Source organism: Rattus norvegicus, chromosome 2 (genome assembly GCF_021556685.1).
Source record: "Rattus norvegicus strain SHRSP/BbbUtx chromosome 2, alternate assembly SHRSP_T2T, whole genome shotgun sequence".
Lineage (NCBI taxonomy): Eukaryota > Metazoa > Chordata > Mammalia > Rodentia > Muridae > Rattus > Rattus norvegicus.
Window position 1 is genome coordinate 176,128,443 of NC_141535.1, and position 22,097 is coordinate 176,150,539.

The 22,097-nt window shown below is 40.1% G+C and overlaps 1 protein-coding gene across 10 annotated transcripts in view; it reads left to right on the plus strand.

The window, feature by feature from the left end:
• Ash1l (ASH1 like histone lysine methyltransferase) overlaps positions 1-22,097 on the plus strand; it is a 136,453-nt gene that overhangs the window by 43,616 nt on the left and 70,740 nt on the right. For 6 of the 10 annotated variants that reach the window (XM_087623630.1, XM_087623614.1, XM_087623609.1 and 3 more), the window contains 2 exon segments: positions 4,390-4,491; positions 11,669-12,404. In XM_087623630.1, coding sequence (XP_087479756.1) covers positions 4,390-4,491; positions 11,669-12,404 — 838 coding nt within the window. 10 annotated transcript variants of the gene reach the window in all.

The window sequence follows — 22,097 nt, forward strand, 5'->3', positions numbered from 1 at the left end:
ACACCAGAAGAGGGCATCAGATCCCATTACAGATGGTTGTGAGCCACCATGTGGTTGCTGGGAATTGAACTCAGGACCTCAGGAAGATTAGTCAGTGCTCTTGACCACTGAGCCATCTCTCCAGCCTGTAAGAGTAGGTTATTATACCTAACCCAGGGAGTTTTTTCCCCCCTTTTCAGTTTTGTGACATCTTACCCCATATACTTTGCTATGTATGTACAGTCTATACTAGCTTTCCTTTTTTGTTTAAATTGATTCAAATATTGCTTCAAAGCCTTGTCTTACAAGTTTATCACATAATGGACAAATGAAATTCAGAAAGCCTATAATTAAAAAGGCTTCTTCACATCTTCGTAGTTCTTATATCCCTGTATGTATTATCCTGTTTGTGATAACTTGAGTTTCCCTCCTTAGTGGTACTCTGCCTTCATTAACAAATGTCTTGTTACCAGCAAGCATTGAGAATTGATTCCCAGCCATGCAGATAGATCTACAGAGCAAGTTTCCAGGACTGGCAGGGCTGTTACACAGAGAAACCCTATTTCAAGAAACAAAACAAAAAACCAAATCAAAACAAAGAATTGACTCCCAAGAATCACACTCTCTCTCTCTCTCTCTCTCTCTCTCTCTCTCTCTCTGTCTCTCTCTCTCTCTCTGTCTCTCTCTGTCTCTCTCTCTCTCTCTGTGTGTGTGTGTGTGTGTGTGTTTGAGGCAGTATCAGATTTTTCTGACCTTAAAATCCATAGCAACACGTTATTGTGTGAGGAATGGGATCTTTGCACATCTTTGCGGGCAAACCTTACCTTAAAATAAATGAAACTGAATATTTCTTCCAAGCTAGGTGCAGCAACAAAGTAATCACTCCCCATAGAACATGATTGTGAATTAGAAGGACCAAAAAATAAATAGGAAAAGCAGAAACTGCTTTGTCCTTTGTCAAAGAACAGAATAGAAAACTAGGCACCTGGTTCCAATTAATCTGTTGGTACATCTGGTATCATTGCTGTGCGTTAAATCAGCACCCCATTCCTAAAGAAGCTAAAGTGAGATTAAAAAGTTTAATTTCAGATGCCTTTCCGGCTGTCTTTCAAGTACTTCCCTGCCCTAGGTATAGTATACCTATAGTATAGGTATAGGTATACTTCCCTCCCTTGTTTAGGAGGACATCTTTAATTGTATTCACTTTGGATGTTTAAAGTTAAATTTTAATAAGTATAAGTTGGTTTCAGCTCCCTAGTTGGGCATAGTGTCTGTTCTACTTTAATTTTTAAAATTGAATGTTCACTGAAATGTGTCAGTTACATATGTATTTAACATCTAAAAGTTCTTTCATGATAATGTTGATTGTAGCATAGTGGTGCACAAGACCCTGGGTTCAGTCACTGACATTCTCTCCCCAAAAAGACATAGCCCATGACCAATATTAGGGCCCTCCTCAGATGTAGTAGTCACTAACAGTTATAAGCCACAGTCGATTTTGTAAGCTCATATTAGCGTTACAGTATTACATTTGGGTCTCAGTACAGCCCTGTGGTTTGGGGTGACTTTAATAAGCCTGAGTCACGTATGTTTGTTTGTTTTTATCATGATTCTTCATTTGCTAAAGACTAGTGAATCAAATCCAGGCTGCTTTCCCTCCATAATCCGTACAGTTAACAATGCACTGCATTCTACTCTGCGTTGCATTTTATCTTATGTTTGGAAATGCAGATAAGGTGGGGGTCTCTGTTAGAATAGACATACGAGTTCTCTCTGAATGGTCTCTTATTCTTCCCTAATCACCCAGCTGCATATTGAAACTTAAGGCAGTATTTCTGTGGATTTCTTATGACTTAGTCCAATTTTAAAATACTCTGTACATCTTGAACAGTTGCTACTTCTTGCTTATGAGTTGCAGCATTGCCTCCCAGTCTTAAATCTGTTTTCAGGATCCTCATCCTCTCCCTGTTCCTATTAGCACTGTTTGCAGTCGTCTCAGGGATACAATACAACTTTATTCTCTAAGTTGCACTATTGTAAAGAATAGCTCTACTCTGTATAAACAGGGGATTCAAGCATACTTTCAAAAATGAAAAATGCCAACCTTTCTGAATTTTTTACTCCATTCTTCTATTAAATCCTCAGAGTAGACTGCTGGCGTCCATTACTTTCAGAAAACGAAAAATGGCTCAGGAGCTAAGTGAGCTAAGCCATCTCTCTCTCAATTGTTTCAGTTTCTCAGGAATTGCTGTACAGTGCTGCCAATAACGATCTCCGGGGATCTGACCCCCATTCCACCTCCCACTGCTTCTTCAGCAGCTCCAGATGCCACCAAAAGAAGGAGCTTTGAAGACAGTGCCTGTACCCTCTTTTACCCTGAGGTGGGTGAGGCCAGGCAGGGTGATTCTCAGGATATCCTGATGATCAAAGGTATAGTTGAAGAGTGTCTTGAAGATGACCAGGAAATTTGGGGAAGTTAACAAATAGCCTAGAAACTGAAGCTAGAGCTCAGGGACAGAAGGCACAAATGTCATCTGAAGTAGAGTGCATGGTGACATGTATAACCTTGAATCAGCTCCTGGAGGGCAGACTAGTGAGCTCTTCTTTACTCCTCCTTCCTCCACCTCTATAGTGTCTAGCCAAACACCAGGCATGTAAAATGCACCCAGTAGTTGTCAGTTTATAACTGAGAGAGAAGACTTCATTAAGAGTCCTCTTATACCCCCTTATTCCCTGGTACTTAATCTCCATCCTTTGCTCATTCATTCAGAATGGTGATAGAGCTCAGTGATGTCTCAGCCTTTGTTGTTGTTAGTCTTGGATGCTCATCTGGGTAGGAAGACTGTATCTGCTCTGTATATGAAGTGTTCTGTGTTAATTCTTAGTTTTCAAGCCTTGACTTTCTTCCGTGTTTTACTATATCATGCTGTTTAGCTCTGTACAGAACTCTGAGCCACACTCCATGGGGATTTACCGTACTGCTAGTTTTTGAATCCCTTTTGTATCTCTTTGAAATTCAAGACTAAACAATCTTTATTCTTGAGTAGATCTTAGAGCAGTCATCACTGTGTTTTAGAAGTAAGGTGCACTGTTTACAGTATCAGTTTTCCCAGTATCTGACATCTCCCTCTTGATTGGCAAGCTATACCTTACCTCGTCAGTACTGCCAAGTACAATACCTACTAAGAGAACTGCAGTGGTGTGACTTAAGAAACTTTAAAAAAACAAAGTTCACAATTTGCATTTTCTCCTAGAGAAAGGGAAATCATAGAAATTTAGCTCCATTCATTTCTTCTGGTACTATATTGTCCTTCAGAGATTAAATCTTGTCTTCATTTTGAGAGTTAAATCCTTGAGGCAATCAATCTGAATACTCTCCTGTCAGGCATTGGTTTCTTGTCTTCTGTGACTCCAGTTGTGTGCTAAAGCTTGTCTCATGTGCATTCAACAGCCAGCTTTTTAGGTTGTTAGGGAAGAAGTACTAGACACAAATAACTTTTTTGCAGGAAAAGAGTCATTTCTGAACATCATTTTCTCCTGAACAAGAGATGTACTAAATTATGCTGTACTAATTTGGAGTTTTTGCTAAAATTATAAGACTTTTTGAAGAGAAATTGAATGTTCTTATGAGGTAAACTTAAGTGTATACCATTAACAAGTTAATAACCAGTTCTTCACGAATTTTTTATAGAAGAGATCAGAATGTGAGAATTACTTTGTGAATTGTATAAAATGATGGACTTGAGACCCAGCCACCTACTTTTTATCTGAATTCTTTAAATGAGATGCCTAAGTTGGATATCCCTTTCCCACCTCAGTTATTTCTCAGTTGTAGTATAAGCTTTGTTTGTTGGTTTATATTGTTCATTTTAGTAATAAAAAAAAAGGTTAGACTTGATTTTCATCAGCAAATACTTTAATATTTTATACTGATGGTACATGAAACTAAATCACGGGGCTGGAGAGATGGCTCAGCGGTTAAGAGCACTGACTGTTCTTCCAGAGGTCCTGAGTTCAAATCCTGGCAACCACATGGTGGCTCACAACCATCTGTAATGGGATCTGGTGCCCTCTTCTGGTGTGTCTGAAGACAGCTATAGTATACCCATATATAATAAATAAATAAATCTTTAAAAAAAAGAAAAGAAAAAGAAAGTAAATCACTATTTTTTTTTTTACCTTTGAAACTAGTCGTCTCAGCTAATTTACAGATTTTATGAGACTTTGGAAGTTCTGTCAGCCAACATCTAGCATGGTTTATCCTCTGCTTATTTTTCTTGTGAGCTTGCACATGATACTGTTACAGGGAATGGCAGTGACTGCAGCTAAAATTCACTGTTGTAACACAGCTTGCTTTAACACTACATGTAGTCTTGAATGGTCCTATGATTTCTTTTTCTTTCTTCCCAGGTTCCCAGTCAGCTTCCGATAAACCTTCCCAGCGATCATCAGAAAGCACAAATTGTAGCCCTACCCGTAAAAGGTCTTCATCTGAAAGTACTTCTTCAACAGGTGAGTTCTGTTGTCTTACTAGATTTTCAGAATTGTTTCCTATCTGTAATTTGAGATTAACAAATCTTTGTAAAACGAACAAAAGTGGCCTTGTCACCTCAGTATCACTGATAATGTATATTGAAAAAATTTAATAGTTTTACTTTCAAGAAATTGAAATGTGAGGGCACTGGAGTGACAGCTTAGCAGTTAAGAGCATGTACTCCTTTTGCAGATCCCCCTGACCATGGGGATCTGACTCCATTGGCCTCTGTAGGGCTCTGCACCTGTGCACACACTCAGACTTGACACACATACATGATTATTTTTAATTGAAATGATGTAAAAGAGTATATTCTGTAACAGTGTGACCTGAAGTCTGTTGTTGTAAAAATATAAAAAATAAAATGCTATCTTACCCCATTAGATCCATCACTGCAGTGCCCCAAGATATCAATAACCATTGATCCAATTGATAAGATATAATTGCCCACCTAAACATACAAAGCCCTGTACACATCCATCCCTTAGGAACATTCTTAACAACCTATAAATGTACAGTATGAAATCTTATATATAAGTACACTGTAGCTGTCTTCAGATACACCAGAAGAGGGCATTGGATCTCTTTACAGATGGTTGTGAGCCACCATATGGTTGCTGGGAATTGAACTCAGGACCTCTGGGAAAGCAGTCAGGTGCTCTTAACCGCTGAGCCATCTCTCCAGCCCCTACAGTATGAAATCTTAACATCAGCTTCCTTATTGTCCGGCCACAGCTTCTCTCCCTGTCCCTCCTGTCTCAAGGTTATTATGTTGTGTGTTCTTTCATGTAGCGATTTAAGTGTAAAAAACGTGTGCAGCAGTTAGAGACACTGGGCCACCACAGAATTGGGATATGTGCATCTGGCAAGATATCCAGCAGATATCTTGGGGCACTGCAGTGACGGATCTAGTGGGGTAAAGACAGCATTTTATTTTTTATATTTTTACAACAACAGAAGTCCTTTAATAAATTTTTATTGTCAGGTATGTTTTTACATGCCTATAATCTGAGCAGTTGAGAGGTAGAAGCAGGATTAGGAGTTCAAGGTCATCCATTAAATAGTTAAAGATAAATATCCTGTTGCGTATTTAATTAAAAAATACAAAGTGAGCTGGTAATCCCAACACTGGAGAGACTGAGGCAAGAAGTACTGTCGTGAGTTTGGGGCCAGGTTTGCAAGAGTCTGTCTCAAATATACATACGATAATAATCATAAGGTCCAAAAATGTTGATCGGTTGATAGAGTGCTTTTCTAGCATACATGCATGAAACCCTGGTTTCATTTCTTCAACACAGCCCTAAATATAGTACATGTCTAGGCTAAACTCTCAAAAGAATAATTAGAAAACACTGCTGAAAAATATGTTTCTTTGTTTAAAAGATAATTCTCCAAACCAATCTGTATGTGCAATGTGGTCTTAGTAAAATTGATTTGAATCACATGATTTAGAATCATTTGATTCTAAAATGTAGTTTATTATATTTTTAAAATGTAGAGTGATAATGATTTTATGATTTGATCAACTCATTGGTCATTATAAGGCTTTTGTCTACACCATACAATGGCATATCTATTTAGTTACATTGCTGTGTTTTTACATGTTACTTGTGTGTCTGTGCTTGCACATATGCATATGTGTCATGATGGATAAGACCCTAGGTAAATCACCAGTAACACACACACACACACACACACACACACACACACACACACACACACACACACAGAGCAGAAGAGGTGTATACCAGAATATTTGAATATTTGAGTATTTGGTTCTCAGGTATTGGACCTGCTTTGTGAGGGTTAGAAGACGTGGCCTTGCTGGAGTAGCTCTGTCACCGGGAATGGCTTTCAGGTTTCAAAAGCTCACAGTGGTCTCAGTCTTTTTTGTTCTCTGCCTCTGTCTTTTGGATAAGATGTAAACTCTGAGCTACTGTTCTAGTACCATGTCTGCCTTCTGCTGTGTGTCCCACTATAATGATCACAAACTCACCCTCAAACTGTAAGCAAGCCCCCAACTAAATGTTTTCTCTTATAAGAGCTGCCTCGATCTCATGGTCTCTTCACAACAATAAAACAATGACTAAGACAGCCCTTTAGTCAATCATTTGACATACAGGAATAGCCAGAAGTCTGGGAGTTCAGTGCCAGCCAGGTCTACATAGCTAAGAAAAGAAAAAGAGAATTTGTTCCTGCCAGGACTATAACATAAAATAGCATATAATAAGGTTTAATAAAACAAAGTCTGTAAATTGGGTGTTTGTGCTTGTATTGTAGATAACAGTATGTCTCCAAGGCTGATGATCTGAATTACAACAAATGAATAAAAATTTTAAAAAGCTTTAAAAGACCAAAAGTAGAACTCATATATACTTCTTTTAAAAACATTTTATCATGGACAGAAGTCAAAGGACAACTTATAAATCAGTAATACCTTTTGACCTTGTGGGTTCCAGGGATGTAACTGAGGTCATGAGGCCTGGTACCAAGCACCTTTACCCACTAGCTATTTGGTGACCCCACACAGTGCCTTCTGATTCATTTCTGTTTGGAGTGGTGTTGGTTGTTGTGGATGGGTTGTTCAGCTGTCTGTTTTAAGATGCAAGGTTATACTGTGTAGCTGAGGCTGGCCTAGAATCATTGTGTAGCTCAGCCTGGGCAATGAAAAGTCCTGTTGCAACTTGAGAAGTAGGATTGCAGAGCAAGCTAGCAATCCTGCCCTTTCAGGGTACTCCTCACAAACATGAAGACAAATCTTTTTAACCCAAATGACATCTAGCTGGCTTTGCGAGGAGAGAGGACTGTATTCCATGGAAATTTTAACTTGAAATAGGTTTCTATGAAAATTTTAAAACCATAAAAAGTAGAAGAAAGTCTTCTTGATCTTGGGATAGACAAAGATTTCCTTTTCTCTTTCCCCTACCTTCCCTCCCTCCCTCCCCTGTGACACCATAAATAGAAGAAGAAATGAGGGGAAAACCGACACAATTTGTGTATCTATTTGTGGTGTGTGCACGTGTGTGTGGAGGGCAGAGGACAGCTCATAGGAGTCTATTTTCTCCTTTCACCATGCGGGTTCTGGAACTAGATCAGGTCCTCAAGCTTAGCTACAGGCGCCTGTATACACTGACCTGTCTTGCTGACGTGAAATTGCAGGATTTTTCAAGTGTTGGGAGGCCATTTCTGGGAAAAGAGAAGAGTTAGAAGTTTGACAGAACATGGAACTTTTGGAACTAGTTGGTAATTTGGTAGGAGGAACATGTATGTAACTGCAGCTCTAATGGGCTAATTAATAAGTCTTTTGGCTGGATTTATCTGTCTTACAGTTCCCTGCAAATCACAATCAGTAACAGCCTTGTATGTAGATAAGGCCATAACCATTGACTTAAATATTATACCCCCTGTATTAGTCAGGGTTCTCTAGAGGAACAGAACTGATTGAGAGAGAGAGAACACATATATGTGTTATATATATATACATATATATTTTTATCTATAAGATTTATAAATATAGCATGTACAAATCATATATATACATATATATATGATTTATTAGAATAGCTTACAGGATGAGCTTTCACTTTCATTAGACAAGAGTGGGGAATGAAAGAAGTTTGTTGGGATAATTAATTTATCAGTATTGATTAGGATATGGCTTAGTTGTTGTTGATCTCAGTTCTGGTTCTGCAAAATAATTCAAAGAAGTCCTTATTGATTTAGAGGTACGATGGGTCTCAGATGACACTTCTGCTCCAGGACAAATCTTTAACCTCATAAATAATTACCCTTATGGGGTTTGGGGCAGTTATTATTCTTCCTAGATCCAAAGTGACTACAGCTTTAGAATAGTGACTTCTCTCTGCCTTCAGCTTTGAAAAGATGATGAGATAGATTAGACAGACAGTTCCTTTACTGATTAACCTGCCTATGTACAGAATCAATTGGGTAATCAAAGGAAAAGACAGACAAAAAGAAGGCAGAAAGCCTTTCACCAGGCTGCCATTAACATTTTGAGCTTACTAAGATAGGAATGACTTTTATTACCAAAGACAGATTCTAAATGCCTGTTTCAGGAATACAGCCAAATAATGAGACTGTATTTTCCAATTTTCCGTTATATGAAGTTTTAGAGACACAGATATCTGTATTGATAGGAAACAAGCAGTGGATAGGTACCTCCTTGACCTGCTCTCTCATGATCACTGGAAATTTTTTGTTTTTCTGTGTTGAGCAGTAGGGAAAGTGTTTCTGTACACTTGTATATGTGTGCAAGCCATGTTCAAAGGTCAACTTTCAGAAACTAGTTTGTATACTGGGTCTTGGGGCTAGGGTCAGAGACTAGCCTCTAACAGCCTTAAAGAGCCAATCTCTCCCACCCATCCTCAATAAGCCAAAGACACCATAGGGAAAGCGAAAAGCAGAAAAGGGAGGTATGTTCAATATGGCCACATTGTCACATTGGAAAGAGAGATCCATTCCCATACCCTCTTCATTTTAAGAATTTTAATATGAAGTTATTAGAAATCTTAGAAAAATTTCATTTCCTGATGAGATAGATTGTTCTACGATACCTAGTACTATAGGGAAATATCTGGAATTGGACTGGAGAGATAAATAGCACAGTGGTTAAAAGCTCTTGCTCTTCCAAAGGCCTGAGTTCTGTTCCTAGCATTCAGTACCCTCCTCTGGCCTCAGAGAGCACCTGTACACCTGTGACAGACATACAAACACATATAAATAAAAGTAAAATTAATCTTAAAGAAAAACAATTCATGTCATTTTTTTTCTCTGGTGTTTGTTTTGGAGCAGGGACTCCTGTAGTCCAGATTGGACTCAGATTCACTGTGTCGACAAAGTTAGTTACTTAAGTATCTGATCTCTGGCCTTACCCCTCTCCCTCTTACTGGATTTGTTCCTCAAACTTTGAGAAATTAGTTCTCTATTTCCACTGTGGACCCTAAGATTGGCACTAAGCTTATCAGCAAATACTTTTTAATCTGGTGAGCCGTCTCCAGTATATCCTAAACCATCTGGCACTAATTGTAATATGTTTGGACAGAGTTTTGCTATGGCTGGCTCTCCTGGTCCCTATTATGTAGCTCAAGCTCACTTGAAATCTGTGACAATTTTTCTGGGTCAGGTCCTGCATATAAGACACCATACATGTCAGCGAATACCCCATTTAAAAACATGTAAATAAATTCACTGATTAAAAACTATGACCTGGGGCTGGAGAGATGGCTCAGTGGTTAAGAGCACCCGACTGCTCTTCCAGAGGTCATGAGTTCAATTCCCAGCAACCACATGGTGGCTCACAACCATCTGTAAAGAGATCCGATTCCCTCTTCTGGTGTATCTGAAAACAGCTACAGTGTACTTATATATAATAAATTAATAAATCTTTAAAAAAAAAAACTATGACCTGTGGATATTAATAGTAATCTGTGAGTTTAGGGACTGTCTTATTTTCTTTCCTATGATTAAAAGTGCCCTGCCAGAAGAAACATAGGGAAGTTCAAGGTACAGTCCCTTTTGGTGGGGAAGTCAAGACAGCAGGAGGAGCCTGAAGCAACTGTTGATATGATTGATGTCCACTGTCAGGAAATGGAGAGGGATAAATACAGGCTGCTTTTCTGTTTCTTTTCTCAGTGTGTGACAGTATAGGATCCCATTTAGAAGGGATCTGCCTCTCATGGTGGGGGGCTCTTCCCACTTTAATTAACTAAACCAAGTTTGGGCTAAAGAGCTGGCCCAGCAGGTAAGCAGATGCTGCAGGAGCCTGACTGCCTGAGTTCAGCCCCTAGGTCCACAGGAAAGTGGAGGAAGTGCTGAAGACAGAGATGGCTTTTGATCTCCATGCATGCACTGTTCCATGTCCACATGCTCACAAAATAAAAACATTGTTTTAGAAAGATACTCTTCCCAAACATAGCTACCCTCCCCCCCAGCTGAGGACCGAACCCAGGGCCTTCTGCTTGCTAGGCAAGCGCTCTACCACTGAGCTAAATCCCCAACCCCACGTAGCCACTTTTAAGATATAACTTGTATCCCTTGTCCACACACTCTCAGGATGTGAAATGTAGTCAGTCCAACTTTTAAAGTCTCCATCTCTTAAAAAAAAACCTCCTTAGTCTTACAGCTAGAGAAATGACTTAGTGATTCACCACACTTAATGTTTTTTAAAAAGGATATGTGTTTGGTTCCAATTAAAAATAACAAGATGGATGTCTCTCAAGAAACAGCAAGATTAACATCTTCCTCCTTCCCCTCACTCCCCACACAAAAGTTTGGATCCACATGAAATATAAACAAAAACCACAGATATGGTATATGACTTAATTCTGGGACTTAGGAGGCTGAGGAGCATAACCTTACATAGTGAATTCCAGGCCAGCCTGGAAACAGTGTAACACCCTTTTTAAACATGCTGGAGAAGGTGAAGGGAAAGAACCCTTCTTGCTCAGGACTTAGGTGAGTCGTAAACAACTTGCTTCAAATGGGCAGGTCTCTGAATTTGAACCCCAGTGCTCAGAGCGAAAGACGAGTTTGGATCTTTATCCAGTCTTTAACCATCTAGCCTTTAACACTTCTTTATCCTTTGTCAGTGCAGAAAGTTGTTTAGCCAGGTATGGCACACACTTGTAATTGCAGCCCTGGGGACATTGCGCGAGGATTAGGAATTTAAGATGATCCACTAAGAGTCACTTCAAGCATGGTAGGCTTAAGGCCGTCCTGAGCTCCAGGAAACCCATCTTACCACAGTAAAGAATGGCTGCAAGATGAGCTGGTGTTAGAGCTCTGCTGCTCACCAGCTTCAGCAGAGCTGATTCCCTCTTCTGTCCTCCATGGGCAGCAGTGTGAACATGCAATACACACACAGACACGTGCATAAGTCAAAAAATAAAGATTTAATTAATGAAGGTAAAAGCTTGTTGGTTACCTATAACCCTAGCACTCAAGAGGCAGAGGCAAGGAGGATTGGTCATTAGTTAGTTCAAGAGCAGCCTGACTTGCATAGTGAATTCTAAGCCAGAGAGGCTTCAAAGCACAACCTTGTCTCAAAAGGCTAAGAAGCAAACATAAAGAGACAAAGTAATTTAGATAACAAAGTGATCAAATTTTTGTCTGTGTGTGCTGTGTTGTCTCTTTTAGTGAATGGAATTCCTTCCAGAAGTCCCAGATTGGTTGCTTCTCTGGATGACTCTGTAGACTGTCTGTTGCAGCGGATAGTTCAACATGATGAGCAAGAGTCCGTGGAGAAAAATGGTGATGCTCCAATTACAACTGTATCTGCACCACCTTCTTCCAGTCCAGGCCATAGCTACAGCAAAGAGCGGACCCTAGGGAAATCAGACAGTCTTCTAGTGCCTGCAGTCCCGAGTGACTCTTGTAATAGTATCCCACTTCTTTCTGAAAAGTTAGCAAGCAGATGTTCCCCTCATCATATCAAGAGAAGTGTAGTTGAAGCTATGCAGCGCCAAGCTCGGAAAATGTGCAATTATGACAAAATCTTGGCTACCAAGAAAAATCTGGACCATGTCAATAAAATTTTAAAAGCCAAAAAACTTCAAAGGCAGGCCAGGACAGGAAACAATTTTGTGAAACGCAGACCAGGTCGACCTCGGAAATGTCCCCTCCAAGCTGTGGTGTCAATGCAAGCATTCCAGGCTGCCCAGTTTGTCAACCCAGAATTGAACGAAGGCGAAGAAGTGTCGCTGCACCTAAGTCCAGACACAGTTACGGATGTGATCGAGGCTGTGGTTCAGAGTGTGAACCTTAATTCAGAACATAAGAAGGGGTGGAAGAGGAAAAATTGGCTGTTAGAAGAACAGACTAGAAAAAAGCAGAAGACAGTACCAGAGGAAGAAGAACAAGAAAACAATAAAAGGTAATTTCTTTCTTAAGATATTGTGATCTGAATAACAGCAGTTGACTTCTTTATTTTATGACTTATTTTTCTGTGTGTGCGTGCGCGTGCATGCTATGACAGGAGTAGGGTAGCCCCAAGGACAGCCCATGGGGCCTCTCCCAGCGTGTGGGCCCCAGGCATCAGACGAAGCTCACTGGGCTGGGCAGTCAGCATTTTTTTCTTGTCTCCATAACCCCAGCCTAAGCGTCGCCAGACTGTAATTTATTTATGAAACCAAACCTTAAAACCTGCTTTTTACTGTGGGAAAATGGTTTGGGTGAGGTACTTGGGCATGCCAGTGATTCCAGCTCAAGGAAAATGATTTGGAGTTGTAAGGTCAATCTAAGCTGTATTAACATTGTAATGTAAGCCACCCTAGGCCACATAATATTGTTAGACCCTGTCTTAAACATAAGGTGGCCAAAAACCACTTGTACATATAAAAAGTAAAAGGGCTAAAAGAGGGGCTGGAGAGATGGCTCAGCGGTTAAGAGCACTAACTGCTCTTCCAGAGGTCCTGAGTTCGATTCCCAGCAACCACATGGTGGCTCACAACCATCTGTAATGAGATCTGATGCCCTCTTCTGGTGTGTCTGAAGACAGCTACAGTGTACTCACATAAAATAAATAAATATTTAAAAAAAAAAAAAAAGGGCTAAAAGATTCAAAATACAGAACTTACCTTTAGGAAACAAATTTAAAAGTCTGTTGTGATACACAACCCAAAAAAATTAATTACTTATTTTGAGGCATTTTCTTACTTTGTAGCCCAACTGGCCTAGAACTTAAACTATGTAGACTAGGCCAGTTTTGCTCTCAGAAATGTCATCCTGCTTCTGTCTCTAAGGTATGAGTATGTGCCACTGTTGTACCCAGCTTTGATTCATCAGTCGGAACCTCCCTTCTTTCTGGTCCCTTCCTCCCCTTACTCTTACCCTCGATCTGTGTGTGTGTGTGTGTGTGTGTGTGTGTGTGTGTGTGTGTGTGTGGTATTATTTTGTTTTCTGTTCTGCAGTTTGAATGTTGCTGAGACAAGATCTCATAACAAATCCTTGTACTCCCTTTTGCCTCCTTAAACCCTTAAAACCTAACATCCTGCTTTCTGTTTTGTGATTTTTGGCTACTCTAAGTACTGCTTATAAATGAAATCATATAGAAAGAAAGTTGCTACAGAGCCTCTGTAAAGACTCTCTTGGGTCTGTTTCCTTTTCTGAGCCTTGACTTTTCCACTCATTTTCTTTTGTATAATGCCAGAACCTAAAATGTGTTTTCTCTGGTACAGTGAGCTTTCCCACTCCTCTGACTCCGCCTTTCTTTTGGCATGTGGCTGCTGCTCGAAGTTGATCATAACTCAAAAAGGCATGGCTTTCTTTCTTCCTCTTCTCCGTCTCTTCCCTCCAGGCAGCTGTGGAGATGGGCAGCTTATCTGCCCTGCACTTTTTCTTTTTTTTTTAACAGTTGTTAACATTTTTTCTTTATTCAGTTATTATGGCATAGACTTTTAATCCCAGCACTGAGGAGGTAGAAACAAGAGGCCAGGGCAGGCAGGGAAAATGGAGCCAGTGCCAGGGAAGCTAGGACTGTATAGAGAGACTCTTGTCTCAAGATGAATAAATCGATTGGTTGTTAAGGTTTAACTTTTGACTGTGTAGTGTAATACTAAGTGTGTCCCCCACCAACAGCCTGGTTGCCCACAAGTTATTTCCGATCAGTGAATAAAGATGCCAGTATCCAGTACCTGGGCAGAAGAGACATAGTTTTAGGGTTCCCAGGGCTGGGTGGGTTGGGGGAAACCATGGGGAAAGGGAAGATAGCAGGAAGACAAAGTTGCCATGGGTTAGGAGTCAAGAAAACATGGCTCTGAGGGCTGGCCAATTAAGAGCAGCCCAGATGAAACATAGTAAGTAATAACTCGGGGTTGTCTATAAAAACAGGTTTTACTATTTACTAAGGGTAGATAGCTATCTGCCCAGCTCTAGTGTTGATTAAGACTTTTTTAAATATAAAGGTTGTCTGTGTTTTTATCCAGGAACTAAAGCATCAAAGTTGGAGTAGAAATCCTGGATTGGGATTAAAAATTCTACAATAATTAGTAAATTAATTAATTTCATGTGTGTGGGTGTTTGCCTATATGTATGGCTGTGCAACATTTGCATGTCTGGTGTCCAGAAAGGCCAAAAGAAGGTATCAGACCCCTGGAACTAGAGTTACACTCTTGCATGGATCCCGAGACGCAGACCTAGGTCCTCTAGAAGCAGCCTGTGCTCTTTTTTTTTTTCTTTTTTTTTAAAGATTTATTTATTTATTTTATGCATATAAGTAACTGTAGCTGTCTTCAGACACACCAGAAAAGGACATCAGATTTCATTACAGATGGTTGTGAGCCACCATGTGGTTGCTGGGAATTGAACTCAGGAGCTCTGGAAGAGCAGTCAGTGCTCTTAACCGCTGAGCATCTCTTTAGTTCCGAAGTGTTTGTTTTATGTGCAGGAAGTAATTATTTCATGAAATGTCCAGACAGTAACCATGGGAGGATAGAGTCGGTTTCTCCACTCTGTGGGTTCTCCAGGCAGGCTGGCAGCAACTACCCTCACCCATTGAGCCACAGCACTCATCCTGGTGTTTCTTTTTGTTTGGTAGTCTTGGGTTTACTTTTGTTGTTGTTCTTCTTCTGGGTTTGTTTTGTTTGTTTTGGTGGAGTTGTAGTTGGGGTGAGTTTTTGGTTTTGGTATTTTTTTTTTTATGATAGAGTCCCACTACATATCCCAATCTGGTCTGGAACTTGATATGTAAATCAGTGTGACCTACAATTTACAGAGATCTGGCTGCCTCTGCTGGGAATAAAGGCAATGCACCACAGTGCCTGGATTGATAATTTCTGGATGTAAAATTTTTTTCCTTTAAAATTTTTAAATTAGATTTATGCATTTCATATGTGAATGTTTTGCCTGCCTTATATGTATATGCCATTACATCCAAGCTTGGTATGCTTGGAGATCAAACAAGTTCCCCTAGAATTGGAGTTCAAGCTGGTTATAAACCACCATTTGTCTGCAAGAAATTAGATCCTCTCTGAGAACAAGTGCTCTTAACCACTCTTAACCATCTCTTCCCCCCCAGATTTAATTCATGGTTATTGAAGGTTTTTTTGTTTTGTCTGAATGTGTGTGTGTGTGTGTGTGTGTGTGTGTGTGTGTGTGTGTGTGTATCACATGCATGCTTGATACTGAGACCTCGAAATGTCAGATCTCATGGGGCTGGAGCTAAAGACAGTTATAAACTGCCATGTGAATTATAGGAATCAAATCAAACCTCTGGAAAAATAGCCAGGGCATTTATAAAGTCCATTTTATTTTCTAAAAGGTTTGAAGGTGATATGAAAGGACAGTGTGTGTGTGTGTGTGTGTGTGTGTGTGTGTGTGTGTGTGTGTGTTTTGCCATCGTGTGTGCCTGTTGCCTGTAGTACCCGTCAGACTCCTTGGACCTAGAGTTGCAGATAGGTGTAAGCTACCATATGGATGCTGTTGCTGGAAAGTTGAACCTGTTTCTCTGGAAGTGCTCTTCCCCCCAGTGAGCCATGTTTTCAGCCCCTAAGTGCTTTGTTTTATGAAATCTCAAAAGCAGCAACCAGAAGAGTGAATAAACATTGTTATTCTGGATTTTAAGTTTGGATTTCTATATATCAAACATCATCCTGACAAATAAAACATAACTCCACTTTGGTAGGGTATATTTATAAGACATGCTCTTCATAAGTTACTGGTGTCCAGGATATATAAAGAAAGAAAACAGGTGGCCCACAGATGTGATCCCACACTCATGATGTAGACAGTAGGATCTTTGGTTTTTGTTGTCATTGTTCGTTTAATTACCTGTGTTGCTGTGTGCATTTGAATGCAGGTATGCATAGAGGCCAGCAGAGTGTGTCAGATACCTTTGGCTGGATTTAGAAGCAGTTGTGAGTTGAGTGACATGGTACTTAGGACTGAACTCAGGTCCTCTTAAAGAGCCGTTTGCGCTCTAGCTGCTGAGCCATTTTTACAACCAGGTTTGAAGATTATTGCAAGTTGTAATGAGAGTTCAGGCAGTTATGAAGCAAGACTGCATCATAAAACAAAAAAATACAACCTAAGAAACATGACATGGCTCTGCTCAAAAGTTGGAGATTACCTCACCTGTATAAGTTCAGCGTCAGCCTGTAGTATATGAGAGAAATACCAGTGCTCTGGTCCTATACGTCAGTTGAAGGAGGGTTTGCCTAACATGGGTTTGATCTCTAGTACCACATAGAACTGGCGTGGTGGTGTATACCTGTAAATTCCAGTTCTAGGAAGGTGGATGCAGGAAGATCCAGTACTCTAGATCATCCTTGGATATGCAGCAGTCTCAAGGCCAGCATGGTCTGAGAAAACAAAAAGCAAACAAACAACAACAACAACAAAAAAAAAAGCCAAAAAGTTAGAGATGTATTTCAATGATAGAGCTTTTAAGTATCATGCTACAGACCCTGTGTTCAATCCCCAGATCCCCTTCACTCCAGAATAAAACGGGTCTTAAATCTAGATGTCCTCACAGAGTAGGGTCACTGTATTACGATTGGATGTTGGAGCAGGACTGGAATCACTTTGGCTCTACGTGAGGAAGAAAAGATAACAATCCGATCCAGAGTGTTAGGGCCTGAACAGGATCAGGAAAGTACTTCTGGAAGAGAGATCTTGGGGTAATACATCAAAGACGACGACAACCAGGGTTACTTAAAATAGCCATCCTGGACCTCACAACTAATTCAGTGGCATTCTAGATAAAGGTGATTGGCTTCAGTTCTGTTGTTTTATTCACTTGTTTGTCTTTGTAGGCAGGGTCTGACTTGACTCTGACCTTGCTTTCGTAGAATTGTCAGGCCTTGAATTCAGTATCCTTTTTGCTTTACCCTCTAGTGTCTGCTTTCTTTTCTTTTTATTGCTTTTGTGTTTTGCTCGGGTTGTTTCAGGTTTTCTTTTATTTTTGCCTTTCTTTTTAATTGTAGATAATGGGTATTCACACATGCTAAGTACCTACTCCTCTTCTGATTATATCCCCCTCTCTACATGTTCATTGCTAACAGACTCCAAACATGATTTGATATCTCTGTTCCATGAGCAACACTTGAAATATTACTACTCTGAAGAATTCATATCCGTGACATGATAGCAGAAAACATTTGTTTTTAGACAGGAGAATGAAATGTAATCTCAGACATAGAAGTGGAAACATTGGATTGTAAGGATAGCAGTTAAAAAAAAAATCTCCTAACGTAGTGAAATAGATCCTGTATATGCACAATTTGTTTAACATTTGAAATAAATGTATAGAAATAGACTAAAGAAGAAAATTATTATATTAATAGATGAAGGAACATCATTTGACAAAATGTAAATCTTATTCACAACTTTCAAAAGGGGGTTAAGTGCTTGTTACTCAAGCCCTGAGAACCCATGTTTGTGCATACACAGGCATGTTATTTAAACATAAAATATTTTTAATGAAAAATCAACTCTGCAGCAAAGCTGGAAATGGTGTTATCCCAGCACTGAGACAGGTACCGTTCTGAGTTTCAGGCCGGCCTGAGCTTCAGAATGAGACCTTTTGCCTCAAAAAAACAAAAAACAAAACAAAACAAAAAAGCATGGTTCTTGGGTTCAGGACCTGAGTTCAGATCCCCAAGATCCACATAATTGCTGGATAGACCTGACAGCCCACCTGCATTTCCAGTCTCAGAAGGTGGAGACAGGGGATCCTCAGAACAGGTTGGCAAGCTTGATTCACCATTTCATAGTCTTCTGGTTAATTGAGAGTTTTTTACATAAGGTAGAAAAGCAGTTGAAGATGATTCCTCATATCTACCTCGGAACTCCTTATTCATTTGTGCGCACAACCTCCCATGCTCATTAAAATTAGCATGCATATATACATACACCACACACAGATGCGTGAAAAGTGGAAGAGGAGCTAGAGAGAGAGTTCAGCAGTTACACAAGGGGTTGGAAAGCTAAATACTATTGAGGTTTCATAACTTTCTAGTGTTCTATATAGATTTGGGGAACTAGCCATCAAAATCCCAATTATATTTTATAAAAATGGAAAAGTATAGCTTGGTTGGTGGGATAGTTCTATAATCCCAGACTTAAAGAGACTGAGGCAAGAGTATTGCCGTGCCTTCCAGGCCCTATTGGACTGTAAGGTGACATCCTGTTTCATATGAATGACTGAGTGAGTGAGTGAATGAATGAATGAATGACCCTTTCTAAAATCAACGTGGCAGTGAACATATGTTCCAAAACATTTGAGATAAACTATTTGATCAGTAACTATAAAGGATTTCTGAAAGGATTTCTGAAACTCATGAAAAAAAAAAGAAAACACAGGGAATTGAACAAGGAATTGTATAAACATTTTCTGAGAGAGAATATAAAAATATACACTCATTCCAGGGACTAAGCCACTACCCAAAGACTATACATGGACTGACCCTGGGCTCCAACCTCAATGAATATCCTAGTAAGAGCACCAGTGGAAGGGGAAGCCCTTGGTCCTGCCAAGACCGAACCCCCAGTGATCATGATTGTTGAGGGGAGGGCGGTAATGGGGGGAGGATGGGGAGGGGAACAGCGATATAGAAGGGGAGGGGGATGTTGACCTGGAAACCGGGAAGGGAATAACAATCGAAATGTAAATAAGAAATACCCAATTTAATAAAGATGGAGGAAAAAAAATATACACTCAGTATGAATAATAAAATCTCAAAGAGGTACTAATACTCTGTAGCCATTATAATGCATATTAAATACATTGATTTGGGATAAAACATGGAAAAATATTGGGAATTAATAGAGAATATGGAGATACCCTAGGTTTCTACTCAAAGAAGTAGAGTGGCCTTAAATACCAGTGTTTATAATGCGTTGTTACATTAGACAAAAGACAGAAACACCAAAGTTTTAGCTGTAGATAAATGGCAGTTTTACATATAATGACTTACTATTTAGCCTTAAACAATAATACTTTTTAAAAAGCCATTTCTGTTGTATGTTGTACACATGGACTTATCCTGTAACAGCATTCATAGGTCATAGGGCAGCTTTGTGTAGTCAGTTCTCTTTCTGCAGATCAACCTCAGGTTATCAGGCTTGCAGAACTGGTGTTTTACCCACTGAGCCATCTTGCTGTGGTGGTTTCAATATGCTTGGCCCAGGGAATGGCACTATTAGGAGGTGTGTTCTTGTTGGAGGAAGTGTGTCACTGTGGAGATGTGCAATGAAACCCTCCTCCTAACCACATAGGAGCCAATCTCCTAGCTGCCTTTGGAACAAGAGATAGAACTCTCAGCTCCTCCAGCACCAGGCCAGCCTAGACACTGCCATGCTTCCCGCCATGATGATAATGGACTGACCCACTGAACTGTAAGCCAGCTCAATTAAACGTTGTTTGTTATAGGAGTTGCTGTGGTCATGGTGACCTAAACTGCAGTGAAACCCTAATTAAGACACTGGCCTCAGATAAGCTTTTAAAAAGATACAATGCAAGTGAAATTATCCGAGTGATCCCGAGCATTACCTGTAGCACTTGTGTTGTATCCTTCGAGACTGGGCTCCTTAACTCTTTTTTTGATCGCCTGTGGTTTTCTGAAATGGTGTTTGTTTCAAAGAGAACTTTCCTTGGTGGCAGGTGTATTACACTTACGTGGGTATATGAAGTGGAAAAAAACTTAAGGGTTCTTTGGAAAGTTGGTTGCATTGCATGGTGTTTTGCTGGGACAAACATGTGAAGGAATGTTTTCCTGAAACGGATACAGGTGGAATGCTAAGGCAGACTTGTGAAGAAAGTAGACCTAGGAGAAAAAGGATGTTCTGCAAGCATATAAAAGGGCACGTGATGAAGGATTCTTTGTTAACAACACACGTTTTGGTCTTCATTATATTGTATAGTTGAGCTCCATTTGTTGGGATTCCATAGAGAGAAACGCACTGCAAAACTTTTGGTGGTGTGCTGAGGTTTCTTGCCTTTTATGTGGATTCAGGCACTTGACAGAGTGATGATGTCAATTGAGACAGATGCACATGCTGAGGCAAGAGAATAACACTTCTTGGTTTCGAGTCTTCACTGATCTTTGCTTCACGGAGAGAGACACAGCTGACAGTTGTTCCTGGCGCTCCTGTTTGCCCTGGTCCCTCCTGCTGTCTTGTGCTGAGGCTGAGGCCTGACTGTCTCTCTAGGTACTGTCACCGCTGCTGATTTGTGTTTGCTATCCTGACTCTACTGAAGTGGACTGCTGCTATAGCCACGAAGTGTTTGTGATTGGATCTAGGTGCCACTGATAACCTCATAACTCAGCCGCTGATTTCCACTCAACACAGACGGGAGTTGCTCCAAAAAATCTTTCTAAACAGCTCCAGTTTCTCCCTTTCCTTTCTTTCCCACTACCTTTGGTAGGTGATGGGCCACAAGGGAGGTTAAAGTGTTTAAGAACCATTATTAAAGTTCCAGGCATAGGGTACATAGAGTGCAGCTGGTTTAGTAAAACAGCAGTTGTAGGATTTCCTCCAAGAACTTTACCTAATTAGCCCTGGATAATTGGCTAATCATCCAGTGCCAGACATGATTTCCTGAATCTTGTATCTTAGGAGCTTTTGGTTACCACCAAGATAAGTATGCCACTGTTGTACCCTTACGATTGTGCTAGACTGGTCTTCGTTGTGGTCCTCAGGCATCAGAGCTGCTTGATTGCTTCCTTCCTTGGTTGTCTGCTCCCCAGATGGGAAGAGAAAGGAAGGAAGAGAGGGAGATGCATAATATGGAAGAGGGGTACAAAATTAACTTTAAAGCCATTTTTTTAAGTTACTAAGACTTTTATTTTAAAGATCTCGCAGATAAAAAGATGTCATGCATTAAAAGTAACAGACTGTGTTTTAGTGAACCTTCTGTGTATTAGAGTGGCTATGGAGCGCCGCCTTGTGCTTTACACTTTTTGAGAGGTGTGGAGAAGTGGTAAGCATGGCTGTCCTGAAACTCACTCTGTAGATCAGGCTGGCCTCGAACTCACAGAGATCCACCTGCCTCTGCCTCCCAAGTGCTAAGATTAAAGGTGTGCGTCACCACTGCTCAGTGGATTTTTCACTTTCACTATCAAGTATATTTTTATGTATTTATCCACCATCACCCCCCACCTCAAAAAAAAACAAAAACAAAAACAAAAAACTAAAACTAGAAACACAGTTAAGTTTATATCTTCTTCATAACTCAGGTGTCCATGACCTCCCTTCAGTCCTTCCTCCTCCCTAGTATTTACTTTTTTTCTCCTCTCAAGTATGTTGTACATGTACACACATAAACTTACAATACAGTATATGATCCTCATATAAGGAAGAGTATGATCTTAATATTGTATATTCTAATTCCATGCATTTTTTTTTTTTTTTGGTTCTTTTTTTCGGAGCTGGGGACCGAACCCAGGGCCTTGCGCTTCCTAGGTAAGCGCTCTACCACTGAGCTAAATCCCCAGCCCCAATTCCATGCAATTTTTAAAACATACTGTAGTTACATTTTTCTGTAATGCTTAGTAGTATACCATTTTATATACGAGCCAGGTTTTCATTAACCATTCATTTGTTACCAGACAACATTGGGAAGAGCAAC